This window comes from Marmota marmota, unplaced genomic scaffold (assembly GCF_001458135.2).
Source record: "Marmota marmota marmota unplaced genomic scaffold, marMar, whole genome shotgun sequence".
Classification (NCBI taxonomy): Eukaryota; Metazoa; Chordata; class Mammalia; order Rodentia; family Sciuridae; genus Marmota; species Marmota marmota.
In genome coordinates, this window is record NW_025999999.1 from 593,484 (window position 1) to 613,771 (window position 20,288).

At 37.0% G+C, this 20,288-nt stretch overlaps 2 protein-coding genes across 15 annotated transcripts in view; both read left to right on the forward strand.

Moving 5' to 3' along the window:
- The window catches only part of LOC107149922 (TBC1 domain family member 12), a 53,768-nt gene extending 47,360 nt beyond the window's left edge, over positions 1–6,408 (forward strand). For 10 of the 11 annotated variants that reach the window (XM_048807031.1, XM_048807028.1, XM_048807030.1 and 7 more), the window contains 4 exons: positions 225–353; positions 568–677; positions 3,391–3,649; positions 4,537–6,408. In XM_048807031.1, the coding sequence (XP_048662988.1) occupies positions 225–353; positions 568–677; positions 3,391–3,649; positions 4,537–4,605 (567 nt within the window). In that variant the 3' untranslated portion in view covers positions 4,606–6,408. The remainder of the gene's footprint in view (positions 1–224; positions 354–567; positions 678–3,390; positions 3,650–4,536) is intronic. The other variant, XM_048807035.1, reaches the window with a different exon arrangement.
- Positions 6,409–15,743: 9,335 nt separating this feature from the next.
- Hells (helicase, lymphoid specific) overlaps positions 15,744–20,288 on the forward strand; it is a 50,296-nt gene continuing 45,751 nt past the window's right edge. For 2 of the 4 annotated variants that reach the window (XM_015494546.2, XM_048807038.1), the window contains exons 1-3: positions 15,746–15,886; positions 16,001–16,255; positions 16,640–16,761. In XM_015494546.2, coding sequence (XP_015350032.1) covers positions 16,225–16,255; positions 16,640–16,761 — 153 coding nt within the window. In that variant the 5' untranslated portion in view covers positions 15,746–15,886; positions 16,001–16,224. Of the gene's footprint in view, positions 15,887–16,000; positions 16,256–16,639; positions 16,762–20,288 lie in introns of all 4 variants that reach the window. The other 2 variants (XM_048807039.1, XM_048807037.1) reach the window with 2 other exon arrangements.

Here is a 20,288-nt window from a genome sequence, read left to right on the forward strand (position 1 = left end):
AACTATACCACATGAACAAAAATGTAAAATTAGAATTCAAAACTGTTATGGGTGTTCTGTATTTACCTTTATGGGTGTTCTGTATTTACCTTTGCTGGGAAGAAAGAAGAAATCTTGGTAAATTCTACTTTGTAACACAACTTTGTAATTTTTTAGAAATTCAATTACATAAACTGTAGAGAATCGTTATTTTAAGTCTGTTTTGATTTTCTTTTCCTCAAAAGGTCCAAGGGATGTCTTTCATCGCAGCAGTGCTCATTCTCAATTTGGAAGAGGCAGATGCTTTCATTGCATTTGCAAATCTCCTGAATAAACCATGTCAATTGGCTTTTTTTCGTGTGGATCACAGCATGGTATGAACATTTGAATGAACTATTTCTTTTGTATGTTCTGTATTCTGAATGCCCCTTAAAGTAAAAGACAATAATTACTAAGGTAATCTGAATTTGAACTTGTGAAGACACAAAAGAGGTGCTAATAAACAAGATTTTCTATTTATGTTAAGAACTTAGTTCTATTTTTCTAGTGTATATTCTTTTATAACTTTATTGAATTTTCTGTCTGCAGATGTTGAAATATTTTGCAACATTTGAAGTTTTCTTTGAAGAAAATCTATCCAAACTATTTCTTCATTTCAAGTCTTATAGTCTTACACCAGACATATACTTGATAGACTGGTAAGTCATAACATACATAACAAATAATAATGAAAAGGAGATAAATTATATAACTTTTTCTGTGCTTAGGAAGTATTGTAAATCTCATGCATAGGATCATACATATTAAAGAACCTTTCCTTAGAAATAGAGAAACTTCCACATTTTTATGGGGATGTATTGGATTAAGAGTATGGACTTGGCCAGGTCCACTGGCGCATGCCTGTAATCCCAGAAGCTAGGAAGGCTGAGGCAGGAGGATCGCAAGTTCAAAGCCAGCCTCAGCAAAAGCGAGGCCCTAAGGAACTTAGCGAGATCCTGTCTCTAAATAAAACATAAAAAGGACTGGGGATGTGGCTCAGTATTGAAGCGCCCCTGGATTCAATCCCTGGTACCCTCTGCCCCCACAAAAGTGTATGGACTCTGGGTTTAAGTCAGAATCTCTCAATTTGTGTTTCAGTTTCTTATCTATAAAAGGGATTAGTAATATTTATGTCTTCTGTTGTAGCTTTATATGTTTTATCTCTTTCAAGACCTCGCATGCACTAAGCTCTCAGAGTCAGTTGCTATTTATTATTTTTAACACACAAGGGCTTATAATAGTTTTGATAGTGTTTATTTACCAAGGGCTGTTTTTCAAAACTTTATCCAGATTTCTGACAGAAGAATGATGCCTTATCTAGGTGCTTCATCTTTCCAATTCAAGATCTGTTGGAACTTAGAGCAGTAGCCAATTGATTGTAGAATGATGGGTGAACATTTTGAAAAAGATGGAACAGTCGATCTTAAGATAGTTTTGACAAGAGTACACATGGTAGTTTAGACTTTAAGACCTAGTCATTCAAAATCATGTAAGTGGTATTAAGCTTTAATATAGAAAAATAAATAAGTGATGTTATTGATCAAATATGATATTTTCCCACTTATTTGGGCCTTTTGGGACCTCCTCCTCCTCCTTTTTTTAAATATGTGTGTGTGTGTGTGTGTGTGTGTGTGAGAGAGAGAGAGAGAGAGAGAGAGAGAAAAGGAGGGAGGGAGGGAGGGGGATTGGGGATTGAACATAGGGCCTTGTTAGGAAAGCTTTTTTAAAAATTTCATTTTGAGCACCAGGCTAGTGATCCTCCTGCTTCAGCCTCCCTAGTAGCTAAGAATACAAACCTGTAATTCCAGCTTGGGCCTTCTTCTACTCAGGCTTTTTAAAAAAAAACTTGAGTTAATTTTCAATGTATGCTCTTCCATTTTCACTAGGAATATTAGAGTTCTTCCCAAGATAATGGGAGAGGATTTTATATCATGAAACCCAGAGAATTGAGATCAAATACTAATTCTGTGAGGAAGGGGTGGAAAGAAACCCTTAATTTAAGAAGTAGAGATGAACTTTTATTTCACTACCCTTGTTGAACTTATTACATACAAATCCCAGAATCGTTTTTTCAAGATAAGAATGAGTAACTGGCAGTGCTAAATTTTTGTTTGTTTTGTTTTGTGGGAGAGCCTTTAGTTCCCTTCAGATTCCATCAGCCCTACCTCAAACTAATCAGGGTAAAAAGTTGTATCATGGACTGGATTGGTGGAGTGCTTGCCTAGCATGTATTGAGGCACTGGGTTCGATTCTCAGCACCACATGTAAATAAAATAAAGGTCCATCGACAACTTTAAAAAATAATTTTTAAAAAGTTGTGTCCTTTTATTTGCTAAGGCAATTTTAAGACAAGTCTTCTAGTACCTATTCTCCTACTTCCCAAACCAGAATGCCACCTGATGCACCATTGGATAAAGAATAACATGGTCAGACACTGTTAGAAAGGACAAGAAAAGCCATTTTGGTGATTCTATTGGAAAGGAAGTAATAAGTAAAGCTTGGTAGAGGAGCAAACAAAACAATGGATGTTTGCTGGAAGGGGAAGTGAATTATTATAAGGTTTTATTAGGTTACTAAAGATGATATCTAGGGCTGGGGATGTGGCTCAAGCGGTAGCGCGCTCACCTGGCATGCGTGCGGCCCGGGTTCGATCCTCAGCACCACGTACAAACAAAGATGTTGTGTCCACCAATAACTAAAAAATAAATATTAAAAAAAAAAAAGATGATATCTAGCTTCCTTATACACTAACAATAAATAATTTTTATTGAACATTCCTTTTCCTTTTTCTTTTTTTCTCTCTCCCTTTCTTTTTTCTTTTTGGTGATGAAATTCAACCCAGGGCCTTGCATATGTTAAGCATGCATTGTCACGGAGCTACATCCCCAGCCATGAATATTTCTTATGTGCTTAGACACCACTCCAAACACTTTGTATTTATTAATTCCTTTAATTTTCAAGGCAATCCTAAGGTAGAAAGTATTATTATTTTTTAGTTTACTAACGAGGAAACTGAGGCACAGCAAGGCTAAATATCTTGGTCAAGGTCAAGTAACTCAGTGGCAAATTGAAAATTCAAACCCAGATTCCATACCCTTACCACTACACTATTATACTAATCTGGAGTTTGTATTAGGCTTTGTCTTTATGTAAGATTGTGAATTCACATAATTTTATTATTTATTACTTAATTTTCCATTATTCAAGTTTAGGGAATAAGCCATATTATTTGCTGTTGTATCCCTAATTTTTTTTAATTGAACTACAGACCACAATAATCATTTATTTATCATCATTTTTTTATAAAGATGCTTAATGAGTGAATGAATTAATAATGAAAAACTTCAAGACTATTTTTCCTCCTAATTTTAGGATCTTTACACTCTATAGCAAGTCACTACCACTTGATCTGGCCTGTCGAGTCTGGGATGTATTTTGCAGAGATGGAGAGGAATTTTTATTTAGGACTGGATTAGGAATCCTCCGATTATATGAAGATATTCTCCTACAGATGGATTTTATTCATATAGCACAGTTTCTAACTAAATTACCAGAAGATATCACATCAGAAAAGCTCTTCAGTTGTATTGCAGCCATTCAGATGCAGAATAGCACCAAAAAATGGACTCAGGTAGAATGGCACTTTAAAGTTTGTAATCGATATGCTAAAATAATCAGTTGGCTTCTTGTAAAAAAGTTATATATTTCTGAAATGTTAGTGTATGAGTTCAAAAATGTAATATCTTTAAAAAATAATTTTGGGCTGGGCATGGTGGCACATGCCTGTAATCCCAGTCGCTCAGGAGGCTGAGGCAGGAGGATTTCAAGTTTAAAGCCAGCCTCAGCAACTTAGCAAGGCCCTAAATAACTCAGTGAGATTCTGTCTCTAAGTAAAATACAAAAAAAGGGATGGGGATGTGGTTNTGAACTCAAGGGCACTCAACCACTGAGTCACATCTCCAGCCCTATTTTGTATTTTATTTAGAGACAGGGGCTCACTGAGTTGCTTAGGGCCTTGCTGTTGCTGAGGCTGGCTTTGAACTTGTGATCCTCCTGCCTCAGCCTCCCAAATGGCTGGGATTATAGGTGTGCACCATTGCACCCATCTTAATCATGGATTTTTTGACTGTATTGTTTGTGAAGGGAAATAACAGTGGTCTAAGTTAGGTGACATAAAAGAAGCATTATGTCTTAATCTATTAATGATACAGACAATTGGCACTATAAGTGCACAGATTTATTGCTTATGAAAATGGACTGTAGGAATGACTGTTGGTCCAGAAAATGTTCTGTTACTAAATACTAATATAAGAATATTTGGCAATTGATGAAAATTGGAATTGAATCATATTCCATAAAATTAGGTTTAAAAAAATTGGGATTTGAGAATGAAAAAATTTCAGGGATAATTAAATGTACTAAAGATTTTTCATGTTTATATGCTATAGTTATTTAATCTGTCACTTTAATCTGGGTGGTAGATCTTGAGGACTAATCTTTATTTTATATAATTTCCAGGTCTTTGCATCTGTAATGAAGGATATTAAAGAAGGAGACAAGAACAGCAGTCCTGCTCTGAAAAGCTAATCTTAAAAATTAACAGACTAACTGAAATATAAAAAATGTAGGTTTTTTCGGGAGGTGGGGGGTGGTGAAAGTTTTCTGTGTTCTATGTAAAAAGCATGAAAGAAAATTGTTGGAGAATCTAAAAGAATCAAGAGGTGGAAACTGCTGATTTTAAATTCCATGGCTGAAGCAAAGGAAATAAGGAATTTATTAACAGTATTAATAAAAAAAGTATTTTGTAGGGAGAGCCATTTTTCAGAGGAAAAAGTCTAAATGGTTATTACATACTCCATAATTTGGAGTAAACAGTTTAATGCAATAAATTTTTAAAATAGCTTCAAAGATACTTCGAATTTTTACATCTTTTCTTTTTTAACAATTACCACAAAGGCACTATGGAGGTCATTTAGGATTGTTAAATACTAATTTAACCTCTGAAATACTATAGTATGGTATTATCTCCAGTTCTGACCATTTGCAGATATTTTAGACCAAGAATTAGCAACTTTGATTGTAAACTAAGTCACTGAAATTGTTTATCTTTGTTCACAGGTTGGGGCAAATTTAAATTATCTGGGAACTGGAACATTAGTAGGAGATTGTTTCTTGTTTAAATGTTTTCCCACCGTATTGTGTCTATTCGTTTTTGATGGGAAATTCTTTTTCTTCCTTAAAGAATTCTTACCATTCAAATATCTTTAGTCTTTCTGTTCTAGTATAACAAATTGTTCACCTAGTAATTTAACATTAAGAAAACTAAATAACTGATAAAAAGGAAGTTATTTGCACTTTAATGGACTGAAGACTTGACTTTGGGATTAAAGTCCAAAAATATAATGAGATTTTTCACTGGTTAGAGTAAAAATTAATGAATTCTGAGAGTTCTTAAATAGCATACTACTTGATAAGACTTTAAAATTTTTAGTTAAAATTCCTCCTCTGTCTGTAGAAACAAAATTTGTTAATTCCAGTTTGAAAATTGAAATCTTATATGTAGCTAAGGTTTATTCCTTGTGAAACACTATGCATAAGGTGTTTTTTTGTAATCAGTGGAAATAAGAGTAAAAGAAAAAGGTAAAAATAATTTTTTAATCTGATGGCATAGCAGATAAATTATTAATCATTGATAAATTGGCATTAAATTTTTTATGTTTAATTTTCAAACCTGAACTAAATCACTCGAGTTTTATGAGTATATGTATAACATACTATTCAGTTAATAATTTATAATGTTTTATGTTGCAGTGTGGTTTGAAAGAAAACCTAAGCACACTATTTCTGTTAGTGGTATATGTATAGTCTTTAAACTAACAAATCTGAGAGTCTTGTTAGTGTAGTGACTGCCTCTTTAGAAGTATGGGACCAGAGAATACCGGTATATTTTACCCTATGGGTCCTTCTAGCCTAGAGATTACTAGTGGAATCCTCAGAAGTTAACCCCATCATAGGGGCTGGCTTGGTGGAAACTGGTAGTTTAATAAAATATTAAGGGAGTACCCAGAGTCTTAATAGGTTTCAGGATGGCCTTGTAAGTCTGGTAACTATTTCCTTGGTATTGGTGACCCTAATAAAGGGGATGTAACCTCTGGCTGTAATCTCATTGAGATTATACTACCTGCCTAAATTTAATCTTACTTTTATGCATTCATTTCCTGAATTGGACCTAAGTTACTATATTTCTTTTTCTTATTTTTTTATTATTGTACAGTTTGTTTACCTTTCAAGTGTAAATGTATATATACATATATATAATGTAAATACAAGGATTTCACTAAAAACCACTAGTAACAATTCCCATGTAAATAAAACTTGCAAGCAGAGTAACTACTTGAAATGAGTCTTCATTACTTTGGGAATATCTGTTTAGTTAACTACATCTGGAGAAGAAAAGGAATATACATCTTTGGGGAAGAAAGGCCAAGTTTCTCTTCCAAGGGATACACTTAGACTTCAGTCTTGAGACTTTCAGTACTGGCAGCTAAAATACTGTACTGTATCTCCTTTCTTTGAACCTTGTATACAGGCAATATGTGGTTATTCACATGGTCAGTGTACGGCAGTTTGTTTTTTGATTGAAATATTTGTGCAATTAAAAGTAACTTTTCTTAAAATATCCAAAATAATGTGAGATTTAATATGATGTTTTGGTTGCTTATGTATTCTCTCTCTCTCTCTCACACACACACACACACACACACACACACACCTTAATTGTTGTGTGCCACCTGCCTTAATTGTTCTTTTAGCCCAGGTCTACACTACATTATTTAAATGCTATTAAGATTCCAATAACTAGTTTTAAAGTCAGATTTTGTTGATTTTTTTCCCACTGGTGACTTTCATATAATGTTATTGGGTTGAGTATATTTGTCTTTACAAAAATTAGGTGCCACTTGTAAAAAAGCATTGAAATTTTCAAACCTTCTGACTTCAGGATAACAGCTTTCCTTGTAGCATAAGAACTAATGCTATCTTTTTTGTTTGTTTGTGTTTTGTTTTGTTGTGTTTTACAGTGATCAACTATAAATTACATTATTGGAGGGTATCATTCTAAAACATAAAATAGTCATGAAATAATTTATCCTACTTCATAAAGTCATATAGTTGTTTTGACTTTTCATTTCCTATTTGGATAAAATTAGATTTGTTTGCATAAAATTAGATTCCAAGAGCATATTCAGATAGCAGGAGTTGGTATAAAAATTTGCAAAAATGGTGTGAGGTAGCATTGGAAAATCAGATTTTAACTTGCCAACTAATTGACGGATAATGTTAGAACGTCTGGAAAACAAAGTGATTTTTGTACTGAGATCAGATTATTCTGCTGTTTGTTAAGCAGTGGCTGAAAGATGAATTCTTAAATGCAATGAAACCTTAATTATAAGTTTATTTTTACACAACATGTAAAAAACTAAAATTAAGTAGAAATTTAAAAAACATATCAGAGCAATTAGCCTCTTCAGTGAGGTAGTCTTACATTTTAAAAATAGTTTGCTTACTAAGAGTGTAATTGCTGTAGAAGTGGGGTACATGCAAAGTAGGATTAATGAAGTGTAAGGGCTGGGGTTGTGGTTCAGTGTAGAGCAATTGCCAGCATGCCTGAGGCACTGAGTTTGAGCCCCAGCACCACATTAAAAACAAAAAAACAAAAACAAAACTAAATAGAATTAAATGCAGTAATACATATTAAGACCCCATATTATGTGCCAAGCACTGCCTTTTATTATTTTGTTAGGCTAAAGTTTTAAGGCCTGAGAAGTTAGCCAAGTTGCTTTTTCCCCCAGTTTACTATTCATATTAATTGTCTGTTGGACCCAATTAATGAAATTTTACTGTCTACATTTTATTTTCTAATAAACAACTGGGAAGGAAGTTTGCTTTGCAAAACTGTTTTGTTTGTTAACTATTTAAGTAAACAGTACTGTCAAAATTAAGATAAAATGAATTTTGTATTATTGTAATATATTTGGAAAATAATTTTTATAATAAAAATTTGGATGATAAACTAATACAGACTTGAGAGTATATAAAATTGACAACAGTGTGATATATACATTTGTTCTTGTTTTTAATCTCCACTTCAGCTCTGAAGTGGTGCTTCAAATTTTTCTTATCTAGGAAATATTGATAATTTTATAAGTAGATGATGTATTTTGATTGCTACATAAATCCCAAGACATTTTAATTTTCATCTATAGCCTTAAGAAAATTTGAAAGGGAAATATTTACTTGATTAAAACCATTGTAAATTTGTAAAAAGCTCTGAATGTCAGTGTTTGGACTTTAATTTCAACTGAGAAGACATATTGGAGAGATTGTGAATGATAAGATTTATTCTAGTCTTAAATTGTATCAAATGATTTTAAATTAATTATATTTGGGGGCTGGGGAGATATAACTGGGTGGTAAAACATGTGCTTATTAGTATGTACAAAGCCCAGGGTTTGGTCCTTAGCACCAAACACAACAAAACCAAAAAACCAATTGTATTTCAGTGAGCTAAACTGCATTAGTCATAGAATTTCTTCTGACTTAATTTTTAAAACTACTATGTGAGCCCTTAAAAATGAATGTTTCATCAAATTTTTAATGAGTGCATGTTTTATGATCTTTTAAAATTTTAAATCAACCCTATCATTTCTTGCTCAAGATCCTCCAATGGATTATAATAAATTCCTTAAATAATAAAAAACCAAACTTTTGGGCTAGTGATATAGCTCAGTTGTAGAGTGCTTGCCTAGCATGCATGAGACCCTGTGATTCCCACTACTGAAAAAAAGAAAAAAAAATCCAAACTATCCAAACTTTTTGTTCTTGTCTATGAGATCCTACTTGTCTAATCTGTCCTTCACCCAGGATGGAATTTTTGCCATTTTTTCTACCTCAAGTTTTGCTTTTCCCTCTGGAAAGTTCTTTGCTAGGTCTTTTTATGGTTTATATTCTTTCAGGTCTCTGCTTAATGCACTTGCTCAGAGAATTTTTCTCTAAATATCTATACTCTCAGCCTTATTTTGTTTCTAGTTGTCTAATAATATCTATGACATCACTAAGCGACATTATTGTATATAGTTGTTGCTTCCACTATAGTATAAACCATGAGGTCAGAAATATTGTCTTTATTATATACTTTCTAAATGATAATATCCCAAATAGTGCCAGGCACTATCTGTGATAGATATAGATAACTAGATTATTTATTTTGGTTCATCCTCATTGAATTTTTCTTTCATTTAAAATTTTTGCTTTAGAGAGATTATGTACTTCAGAACCCAAATCAAATTATTTCTGGCTCAGGAATTTTAATATTTAAAATCTGGGTAGAAGAAAATGTTACTAGGAGAGGTCAGAAATAGGAGTATTGGCTAGGGGTGGAGCTCAGTGGTAGATTGTTTGCCTAGCACGTATAAGGTCCTGGGTTCAAACCCCAGCAAAATGTGTGCGGGTGCAGGTGCATGTGTGCACACACACACACACATACACCAAAAAGAATATATCAGAAGACTATGAAGTCAGAAAAAAAGGGACAAGAGTATTTACATGGAGTGATTAGAAGTGTTATGGTGATAGATCTAAACACATTTTTTTAAAAAGGAAGGCATATAAGTGACCAACACGAATATGAAAAAAAATGTTCAATATCATATTACTAATCAGGGAAGTGCAAATCAAAACTAAAAAGATTATTATCTCACTAAGTTAGAATGGCTATTATAAAAAAGAAGTGCTGGTGAGGATGTGGAGAAAAGGGAAATCTTGCATAGCATACACTGATAGGAATATAAATTAATATAGCCATTATGAAGAACAGTATGGAAATTCTTCAAAAATTTAAAAGTAGCTGAGCATGGTGGCACACACCTGCAATCACAGAGAGGCTAAGGCAGGGGATTGCATTGCAGTTTGAGGCCAGCCTCAGCAATTTAGCAAGGTCCTAAGCAATTTAGCAAGACTGTCTCAAAAACAAAGATGGGGGGCTGGGGGTATAGTGAAGTGGTAAAGCACCCCTAGGCTAAATTCTCAGTATTAAAAATAAAAAGGGCTGGAGATGTACCCAGTACCAACACACACACATACATACATACAATTAAAAATAGAACTATGAGCCGGCATATGCCTGTAATCCTAGTGGCTCAGGAGGCTGAAGTAGAGGATCTTGAGTTCAAAGCAAGCTCAGCAACAACAAGGTGCTAAGCAACTCACTGAGACCCTGCCTCTAAATAAAATACAAAATAGGTCTGGGGGTGCTTCAGTTTAACCCCAAGTACCCACCTCCCAAAAAAATAGAACTATGATGTAGCAATGCTGCTAGTGGGTATATATATACAAAGGACTTCCAAAGCTGGGGATACAGCACAGTGGGTAGAGTGCCTGCCTTGCATGCACAAGGCCCTGAGTTCAATCCCCAGCTCCACAAAACAATAATAAAAAACCCAGTATGATTCACAATAGCCAAGAAATGCAAATAATATAAATGTCTATCAGTGGATGAGTGGATAAGAAAAATGTGATACACGTATACACACAATGGAGTTATCCATAAATGAATGAGATTACACACAATGGAGTTAGCCATAAATGCATGAGATTACATACAATGGAGTTAGCCACAAAATGAATGAGATTCTTTTTTTAGGACAAAATGAATAGAACTGGAGATTATTATGTTAAAGTGGGATTAGCCAGGCTCAGAAAGAGGTACCTTATGATCTCATTCAAATGGAATCTAAAAAAGTTGATATCACGGGCTGGGGATTATGGAGCTCAGTTGGTAGTGTACTTGCTTTCCACACACCAAGCCCTGGATTCCCGCCCCAGCACCAAAAAAAAAAAAGTTGCTATCAAACTGGCTGGGGGTAAGAGAGCTTGCTTAGCATGTGTGGCCCTGGGTTCCATCCTGAGAACCACAAACGAAAAGTCAATCTCACATAAATTGAAAGAAGAATGATAAGTACCAGAGGTTGGGAGAGTAGTTGGGAGGGAGGAATGGGGAAAGGTTGACTAACAGGTACTAAGTTACAGTTAGATGGGAAAAAGAAGTTCTGGTGGGTTTTTTTGTTTTGTTTTGTTTTTTTGTTGTTGTTGTACTGGGATTGAACCCAAGATGCTTTACCATTGGGCCACATCCCCAACCCTTTTTATATTTTATTTTGAGACAGGATCTCACTAAGTTGCTAAGGCTTGTTTTGAACTTGTGATCCTTTTGCCTCAGCCTCCCAAGTCACCAGAATTAAAAGTTATGCCACCATGTCTGGCAGTTCTGGTGTATATGTAAAATATATGCAATATATTTTAAAGCTAGAAGAAAAGATTCTGTTTTTTTCACTGGAGGGGGTCCAAAGAAGTCCTGGAGAGGGGAACCTCAACTTAGAACAACCAGATCTTCATCTTTCAATAGAAAATAATTTTGGCATGTGTGAGACATTGAGGCACAGATTTATTTAGAAAAGCAAGAAGTATTCTTAAGGAAGAAGCAATCTAAAGAGTGGGAAGCAAGCTATTTCAAGAGTGAGAAATGCTTTTGGGGTCTTGAGACTTTCTTCTTTCTTTTTTTTTCCCCTTATTTATTTACTTATTATTTTTTTATATGGTGCTAAGGATTGAACCCAGTGCTTCATACATATCAGGCAAGCGCTCTACTACTGAGCCACAACCCCAGCCCCAATTTCCCAGAAATTTGGGTGTGACAGACTTAGGAGAAAAACTGGCTTGGAACAAAAGTATGAGAAACAAAACACGAGGCTTTCAAAATTTTTAATAGTTTCCTTTCCCTTCTCTTTTCTACTAGTTTTTAACTTTTTTCTGTCCTACCTCATTTTACCATAAAGAAGTGATAATTGGGATTTCACCCTGATTTGAATATTACATAATATGTAGATGTATCAAAACATCAGTGATGGGTTGGGGTTGTGGCTCAGCGATAGAGTGCTCACCAGCACTTGCGAGGCCCTGGGTTTGATTCTCAGCACCACATAAAAATAAATAAAAAAATAAATAAAGTGAATGTATTACATCCAACTACAACTAAAATAATAAAATGTAAAAAAAAAACCCACAAAACATCTGTGGTGCCCTATAAACGTACAATTTTTATGTATTGGTTTAAAAAAATTTAAAGAACTCACATGCAATAAGGTTGATATACAGTAGATTTTACAACATAGATATAGGTCATTGATTACCTTAGTGTGTGCAACTTTGGTGTGTGTTGAGTTGTAGCAACCAGTGAGATGGTAGAAAAATCAGAGCGGGGCAAGAAATTAAAGAATGCCAGTATAGATAATTCTAAAGCTACAAAGGAAAGAGAGAGCAGATATTAGTTTTTTTTTTTTTTAATGGGAAAGAAGTATTTGAATACTAATGGAGAAGATTCAGTAGAGGTTTAAGAACCAAAGAATGAAATACTATGTAATCTAAGAATCCTGAAATGGGCTGCAGGGAGTTGGATCTGGAATACAACATGAGGGAAAGTGGAAAAGGTACACAGATGCTATATTTATAGTTTGGTGTTGGGAAGCTGAGGGAATTCTGTCTTGAAGCTGTTGTTTATTTTGTGAGGCAGGAAGGTGGGTCATCTAGTATGTAAGCAAGAGGAAGGGTAATTTGGTTTTGTTTTGATTTCTATGATTGGGAGGATGATGAAGCCATTCATATGAAAAGGATCTTATAAGAAGACATTTTTGTGTGGGCAGAAAAAAAAATAATGACTTGAATCAGAAGAAAAATCTCAATGACTGATCTGACCTTTTGTGTCACTTCCTCTTGCCAACTCTAATTCGGTCATACTGGCCTTCTCTCATACTTGAACATGCCCAGTCTTATTCCTGCCTTATATTCTTTGACTAGCTAGTTACTGCTTGGATTATTCTTCCCCTGACTGGTTGGTTCACTCTTTAGAGACCCAATCTAAAATAACCACTCAGTTATTCTCACCCTATTCTAATATGTTGCAAAGTATTGCCCCCAATATTTTTCTTTTCTTTTTTCTTTTTTGCAGTACTGGGGATTGAACCCAGGAGTGCTTCATCACTGAGTTACATCCCCAATCAATTTTTAAAATTTTGAGACAGGGTCTAACTAAGTTACCCAGGCTGGCCGGCCTCCAATCTGTGATCCTTTTGACTCTCCCCACCTCACTGAATAATAGGCATGTGCCACTGTGCCTGGCCTTAAATCTTGAAATGTTAAGTTCCATATCTGCAGAGATTTGTTTTATCTAGTTCTTGTTGTTGTATATCTACTATTAACATTTCTAGGTATCCTGGAAGCATCCGAACTAAGCCCTTGAGAGTGGATGAACAAAACTTTCCTCAGCCACTGAGGGACAAATTTGTGTTAGGAGATGCCCAATGCCCTTTTATTAACAAGTATGGGGCCAGGGGAGATATCTGTCCTTTGAAAATCAAATGCATTTGTTCTCAGCTCTATCTCCTGTGGTTGGACAATTCCCCACTTGCTGAGGAACTAGAAGGAAAGCTGAGCTTATGCTACAGAGCAGATGCTGATGCAAGAACAAAGTATATAGAGAAAAGCAACATATGGAGAAAAGATTTTGGAAAGTGGGACAAAACTGAGTTTAAAAGAAGGAAATATTTTCAAAAACCTCATAAAAATCAGTGTTCAAAAATCAGGTTTGGTGGTGCATGCCCAGTGCTCTTGGGAGGCTGAGGCAGGAGGAACAAAAGTTGAAAGCCAGCCTCAACAACTTAGCAAGGCCCAAAGCAATTTAGCGACACCCTATCTCAAAATTAAAAAAGAAAAAAGGGTTGGGGATGTGACTCATTGGTACAGTGCCTCTGGATTCAATCTCCAGTAACACCCTGCAGCAGCCCTGCCAAAAAAAAAAAAAAAATCAAACAGGGCTGAGCTGATGGTGCATGTCTATAATTCCAATAACTTAGGAGGCTAACAGAGGCAGGTGGATGGAATATTTGGGGTCGAGGGAGGTGGGGGAAGTGTCAGGAAATGATATTGGCCAAATTATAGCTATACTGTATTCATGTATGAATACATAACAACTTATGTGCAACTACAATGCACCAATAAAAATGTGGGGGTAAAAAGCATATAAAACTTGAAGAAAATTCCGTATTTTGAGAGAGAGAAGAAGAGGGAGCACATGGAAATAAATTTTATTTCAGTGTATTTAAAAAAAAATATTTGAGGCCACACTGGGCAACTTAGTGAGACTCAGTCTCAAAAGAAATTAAAAAAAGGCTGGGGGTGTAGTTCAGTGATACAGCGCCCTCAAGTTCAATCCCCAATATCACAAAAAGAAAAAAAGTTATCTATTAACAGAAGCTATGTTTTGTTATTTTTTGGTACTGGGGATTGAACCCAGGGATGCTTTACCACTAAGCTACAACCCTGGCCCTTTTCATTTTGAGACAGGGTCTCCCTAAATTGCTGAGGGTGGCTTTGAACTTAGCCTAAGTGCTATAGGCGTGCGCTACAACTTGCGGCAACAGAGCCTACGTTTTCACTTGAGAAAATATTGCACTAAGAGTCAAAAGGCTTGGATTGGACTTCTGTTTTATCAGCGCAACTGAAGGCTTCTGCACAGAAAGTTATCCCCTCCAGCATCAGTTCTCTCACCTGATGTAGGAATAGAGGAATCTGCTTTGCTAGTTTTAGCATTGTCATGAGGCTGCTAAATATGGTTCTTATGGACATGCTTTGTAAACTCTTAAATTATTGTACACATTCATTAAAGTAGGTGGAGTCAGAAATGAAGGAAACAAGAAATGAAGGCACTGTACCACTGAGTCACATCCCCAACCCTTTTTTCTTTTTTAATTTTTTAATTTCCTTCATTTCTGACTCCACCTACTTTAATAAAGGGAAGGTCCAAAGGATTGCAGACAAGGTGGAATGAAATCTTAAGTTTGCGACAAGAAAGTGATAGACCCAACCTGATCTTTTCTTAAAATTGGGAGCCATCTTGCCACAAAACCATGAAAAGATAATTTCAGCTTTACTATAAATTATTGCAAATTCTGAACCTGCTTGGAATGCCTGCCCGTGCCTTGAACTCACCCATGCCTGGCTCTCTGACCAGATAGCAGCCCTCTCTGAAATCTTAGTGATGCCTCACAAATCTTGGCCTTCCCTGGCCAGACAATGACCCTCTCTGAGGCTCTAATGACCCTCATAAATTCTGATGTTGGGGCCAGCAAAAAATATAAACTACCATCAGTGTTATGCTCATCAGAGTTCTGTTATATGTAACCCCCCTTTGTGTAACTTTCCGGACTATAAAGCTGGGCTGCAGGAAAGCTGCTGCTGCTGTCTTATTTCCCTGCGGTTTTGGGAGGGAGAGGCAGCCCAGCAGGTCGAAATAATCAGCTTGCTTTAATTTGATTTTAATTGGAGTCAGTGGTCTTTTCTTGCGTCCTGGTCTAACAGAAAGTCCTGCTCCTTCCTTCAGCATGAATTCTGAGGACTGCTCTAGTTGTTTTCCTAACCCTTTCTTTTCTGCGGTTTGTTCTATTTACCACTGCTTCAGCTTTCCCATAGCCTACACAAATTTCTTGAACCCTGATTAATTTCCTATCCAGCCACCCACAAAACCCCGCCTCTCGGATATTTTCAGAGGATTTTCACCCAAAATGTGATCTACGCTCTAGGAATGGTGGGCGAGGTTTGCAATATTTGCTTGACATCCTTTCTCCCCAAAGGCTACGGGTTGGCGGGTATTCATTCACACAAGGGAGCCAAGGCGCCTCTCCAATTGTTAACAGCGCCACTGAAACCACGGAGCAGCTCGAACCATCGCCAAATGCAGGAGGAAACCGGGCTCTCCACAGTCAGTAGACTTCCCCATACCTCAGAGGTGGTTAAAACCGGAAGTGCAGACCCTCGTTTCCTCGGGATAGTAGTGCCCGAGAACGCCCACCCCCGGCCGCCAATCTCCCCTCAGGAAAACCCCAACTGCGCCAAATCTCGCGCAGCCAAGGGCAGGAGCAGGCGGTGAGACCGAAGTATCGCGAGACAACAGAGTTTTCCCGCGAAGGAGAAGCGCGCGTTTTTCCCTGGCTGGGTGTTGGGCAAGAAGGCTGGGTCTGCAGCTGCTGTGAGGGATTAGCGCTCGGCTTAGCTGGCGCTGAGAGGCGAGGGCCGGGTTCCCCGAGAGCGTCCAGAGCCATGCCGGCTGAGCAGCCCGCGAGCAGCGGCGGTGAGTGACGAGAATCTTCCTCCGGGCACCATTCGGAGCGGGGTTGGGCAGCATGGAGGCTGCGGCGGAACTTGGGGGAGGGAGCCTACCCCGGGCAGGGGCTGAGGGGGAAAGAGGGACGAGAAGCTGTGGAGAGGTGACCAGAGGTCACTCCGGAGTCGAACACATTTGCGTGGTGTGGGAGATTTTCACAGCAGGGAGCTGCACTACATCCCGGGGTGTAGACTGGGGTCCGGCGAATTGGGGGCGACGAGAAGACCTGGGATGCTGGCTTCGCGGCGGGGCTTCAGCTTCAGCTTCTGCTTCGGAGGAAGTTTCAGGTCCGGATCGAGTCGTTGATAACTTTAAATAAAGACGACCATGGAAAAGCCTTTCTCCTGCTAGGGTCCCCGGTTCCCGGAATGGTTGAACAGGAGGAGACTGCTGTGATTACCCCGGCCATGCTGGAGGAGGAGACGCAGCTCGAGGCTGCGGGACTGGAGAGGGAGCGCAAGATGATGGAGAAGGTAATTCGGGAATGGAGTTTTTGACCTTTAAAGCCTTGGGAACTGGAGGCGTCCCCCGAGGTGTGGTTGGAGTTCTCCACAAACCTCAAAACAGCTTTGGTGTTTAACATTTGTTATGTTGACACGGGCCTTGCGAAATCTTTGCACGTGCCTTGAGGGATAGGCTTCCTTCCATGAGAGGCAGTCTTGAAACAGCCGTGGAGTGGTCCCATCTCTCTCTTGAGTGATCATTTTAGATGGCTCGCTGGACCATTATAATTCTTTGAAAATGAAAGCGTGAATGCTTTCCTTCGAAATTCTTATTTCTTTTTTGAATGAGTACCTCTATGGTATACCTGATGGCAAGCATTAATCTGTAAAAAACCTGTTGTTGTACTTAATAGACAGAAGGTAGTACAAGTTAGCATCTATCAAAACCTGGGCTAGAATCTAAATCTTAAGAATTTCTTCCTAGGCTAGGGCTTTTTTCCATCTGGATAGTCAACTGGCTTTTTGTTGATATTTTAGATAAAAATGTGGTACACCTTTTCAGTGAAAGCACAGGGTCCATTGAACTGGGGAGGCGCCACTCAACCACTGAGTCATATCTCCAGCCCTATTTTGTGTTTTATTTAAAAACAGGGTCTCAAAAGTAGCTCAGCCCAGCGCCTCTCTTTTGCTGAAGCTGACTTTGATTCCAAATCCTCCTGTCTCAGCCTCCTGAGCTACTGGGATTACAAGCATGGCCACTGCGCCAGGCTTCCAGCCTCTTTTTTTTAAAGACAGGACCTCCCTGAGTTGCTGAGGCTGCCCTCCAATTCAACATCATCATGCCTCAGTCTCCCGAGTGGCTGGGATTGCAAATGTGCACCAGATATCTGGCATAGCTCTTCTTTTAACAATAATTCATCATAGAACCTAGAGAGTAATTTTTTAAAATTAACATTTAATGTTTTCATTTAAAAAAGTCTATAACTCCGGCTGGGGTTATGGCTCAGTGGTAGAGCTTAACACATGTGAGGCACCGGGTTAGATTCTTAACACCAAATAAAAAAAAAATAAAGGTATGGTGTCCATCTACAACCAAAAAAAAATTTTTTAAAGTCTTTTTAATCTTAATAATACAAATATATAATTTTCTCAAAGGTGTGGAAAGATTTTGTAATTGAACATTGTAAAAAATTATTGCCTCGTGACTAGAAAATTTGTAGAATAATTTTCAAAGTTTTTTCCATATTTGAGGTTAAAAAACCTTTGGAGGCCAGAAAACTCGTATATGTTACAGTTTTTGTCTTTGGAGGGAGAACTGTGTTTATGGGCATATTTTAGAAGTACTTAAAAGAGAGGAAGCCAGATCTTGAATTTCTTTTTTTTTTTTATTAGAAATTATTTTTTTTTTTAGAGAGAAAGAATTTTTAATATTTATTTTTTCTTAGTTTTCTGCGGACACCACATCCCCGTTTGTATGTGGTGCTGAGGATCGAACCCGGGCTGCTCCCCTGCTCGCCTGCACGCCACCGCTTAAGCCACATCCCCAGCCCTTGAATTTCTTAATGAGGGGCATTTACTTAGCTTTAGGAGATTGTAAGTTTGTAAAAAACCTGGAGAATGTCTTTGACATTCACATACCACAGTTAATTTCTTTGACTTTTTACCTGCATTTCCTTTTAAAGAAGTCATTGTTAGTCTGGGAGACTTAAGGGTAGCTTTGTTGCTTTAAAAGTGGATGGGAGGAGGTGGACTGGGACATTTCTTGAAGAGGTAAAAGGAAAATGGCTCATATTATGTGTAGGCTAAAATAGAACTTCATTTTCTAAAAAACTGAGATTGGTGTTGGAAGAGATTAATGGTGTGGAAAGTGGGGAATTTTTACTCTCAACATCCATTGCCATATTGTGTTCTAATTGCCAAGACAAGAAATGCTTCCTCGTAGACACTCAATTCTTTCCACAGATGGAGCTGCAACTTACTGTAGTATAGCATGTAATGAAATTGCTAAATCAAGAAGAAATGATGGGAAGAATTTGAAATATTGAAGATTGGGTTTAAGGATTAACCATTGGTGTGGTTTAGTTATATTATTTTTGCATAATGACATCTGAAAGCTTTAATTAATTTTTACATGCTAATTTATTCTGACAAGATTTAAGGTAGCTGTATCTAAACTCAAAATATTTTAGACAAATTTAAAAAATCCATTTGTGACATCTGAGTAATTTTCATCTTCTCCTGTTCGTAATATTCTCTCACTCGTTGACTGCTGATTATAGTTGCAGTAGTATATTGGTAGTTGCACAAGAAGTGCTATCCTTAAAAGACTGAAAATAGTTTGAGAAGATGTTAATAGGGATTATCTGTGTAGATGGGTAACTTATTTGTGTGTTTTTTGACTTTACTGTAATGAATATTATTATCTTCTTACGTATCTTATTATTGCCATTGGTTTTATAATGGAAATTTATTTTGAAAGAAAACTATAGAGATGATGCACCTACACACATTTTTTTGTGGGGGTGGGATACTGGGGATTGAACCCAAGGGCCTTTAATTACTGAGCCACATCCCCAGCCCTTTTTATTTTGAGATTGTGTTTTTCCCTAAGTGGCTGAGTCTGGCTTGACCTTGGATATTCCTGTCTCCAGCTCTTTGAGCTGCCGGATTACAGGCATGCTCCACTGTGCCTTCCTAGAGTGATGACATAATGTCTAGCAAAATAGAAGCCAATAATATACAATAATGTTTTAGAAATCACAGGCTAGAGTAGCACAAACCACTCAGGTATAATATACAAGGTACTGGAGTATGAATTAGAATTTTAAAATGAACTTATAACTCCCTCCCCAGTTACTTTTATTATTTATTTATTTTATAAAGAAATTTATTCTTAAGTTTTAGGTGGACACAATATCTGTATATTACATTTATGTGGTGCTGAGGATCGAACCCAGTGCCTCATGCATGCTAGGCAAGCACTCTACCACTGAGCCATAACCCCAGGCCCAATTATTATTTATTTATTTATTTATTTATTTTGCAGTGCTGGGGATAGAACCCAGGATGAGGCATATGCTAGGCAAGCCTCTTCCTCTGAACTATACTCTCAGCCCTTTCCCTATTTCAAACCAGTTTTAAACTCTGGGCTGCTGTCCTCTAACTTAAAACCACCAGTTATGGGGAAAGGGCTTAGTTAGGGTTTTTTTCAGTTGGCTTTTTGTTTGTTTTGTCATTCATACTGATTGAACAGTAGGTGACTTGGTTTAGTTGAAAAAACAGTGTTAAAAATCTTCCATTAGACAGTAAATAACTTTGTCAAGAGTTTTTTTAGACTGTATTAAGAGTAGTACCGAACCTGAAGTCCCTTTAATTGTAAAGTTACTTAAGTATAATTCTTAGTGCAATTGCTAAGGCTAGTATCGCTAAATTGCAAGAACTTCTATTGTAGTTGGTGAAATTCTTGAGTTCTGCTTTCATGTATCTATCCTTCAGATAATTCAGATGTCATCTGTTTTCCTGAAAGTTGGCCTGTCTTATTTTTAGTAGTTTGAATT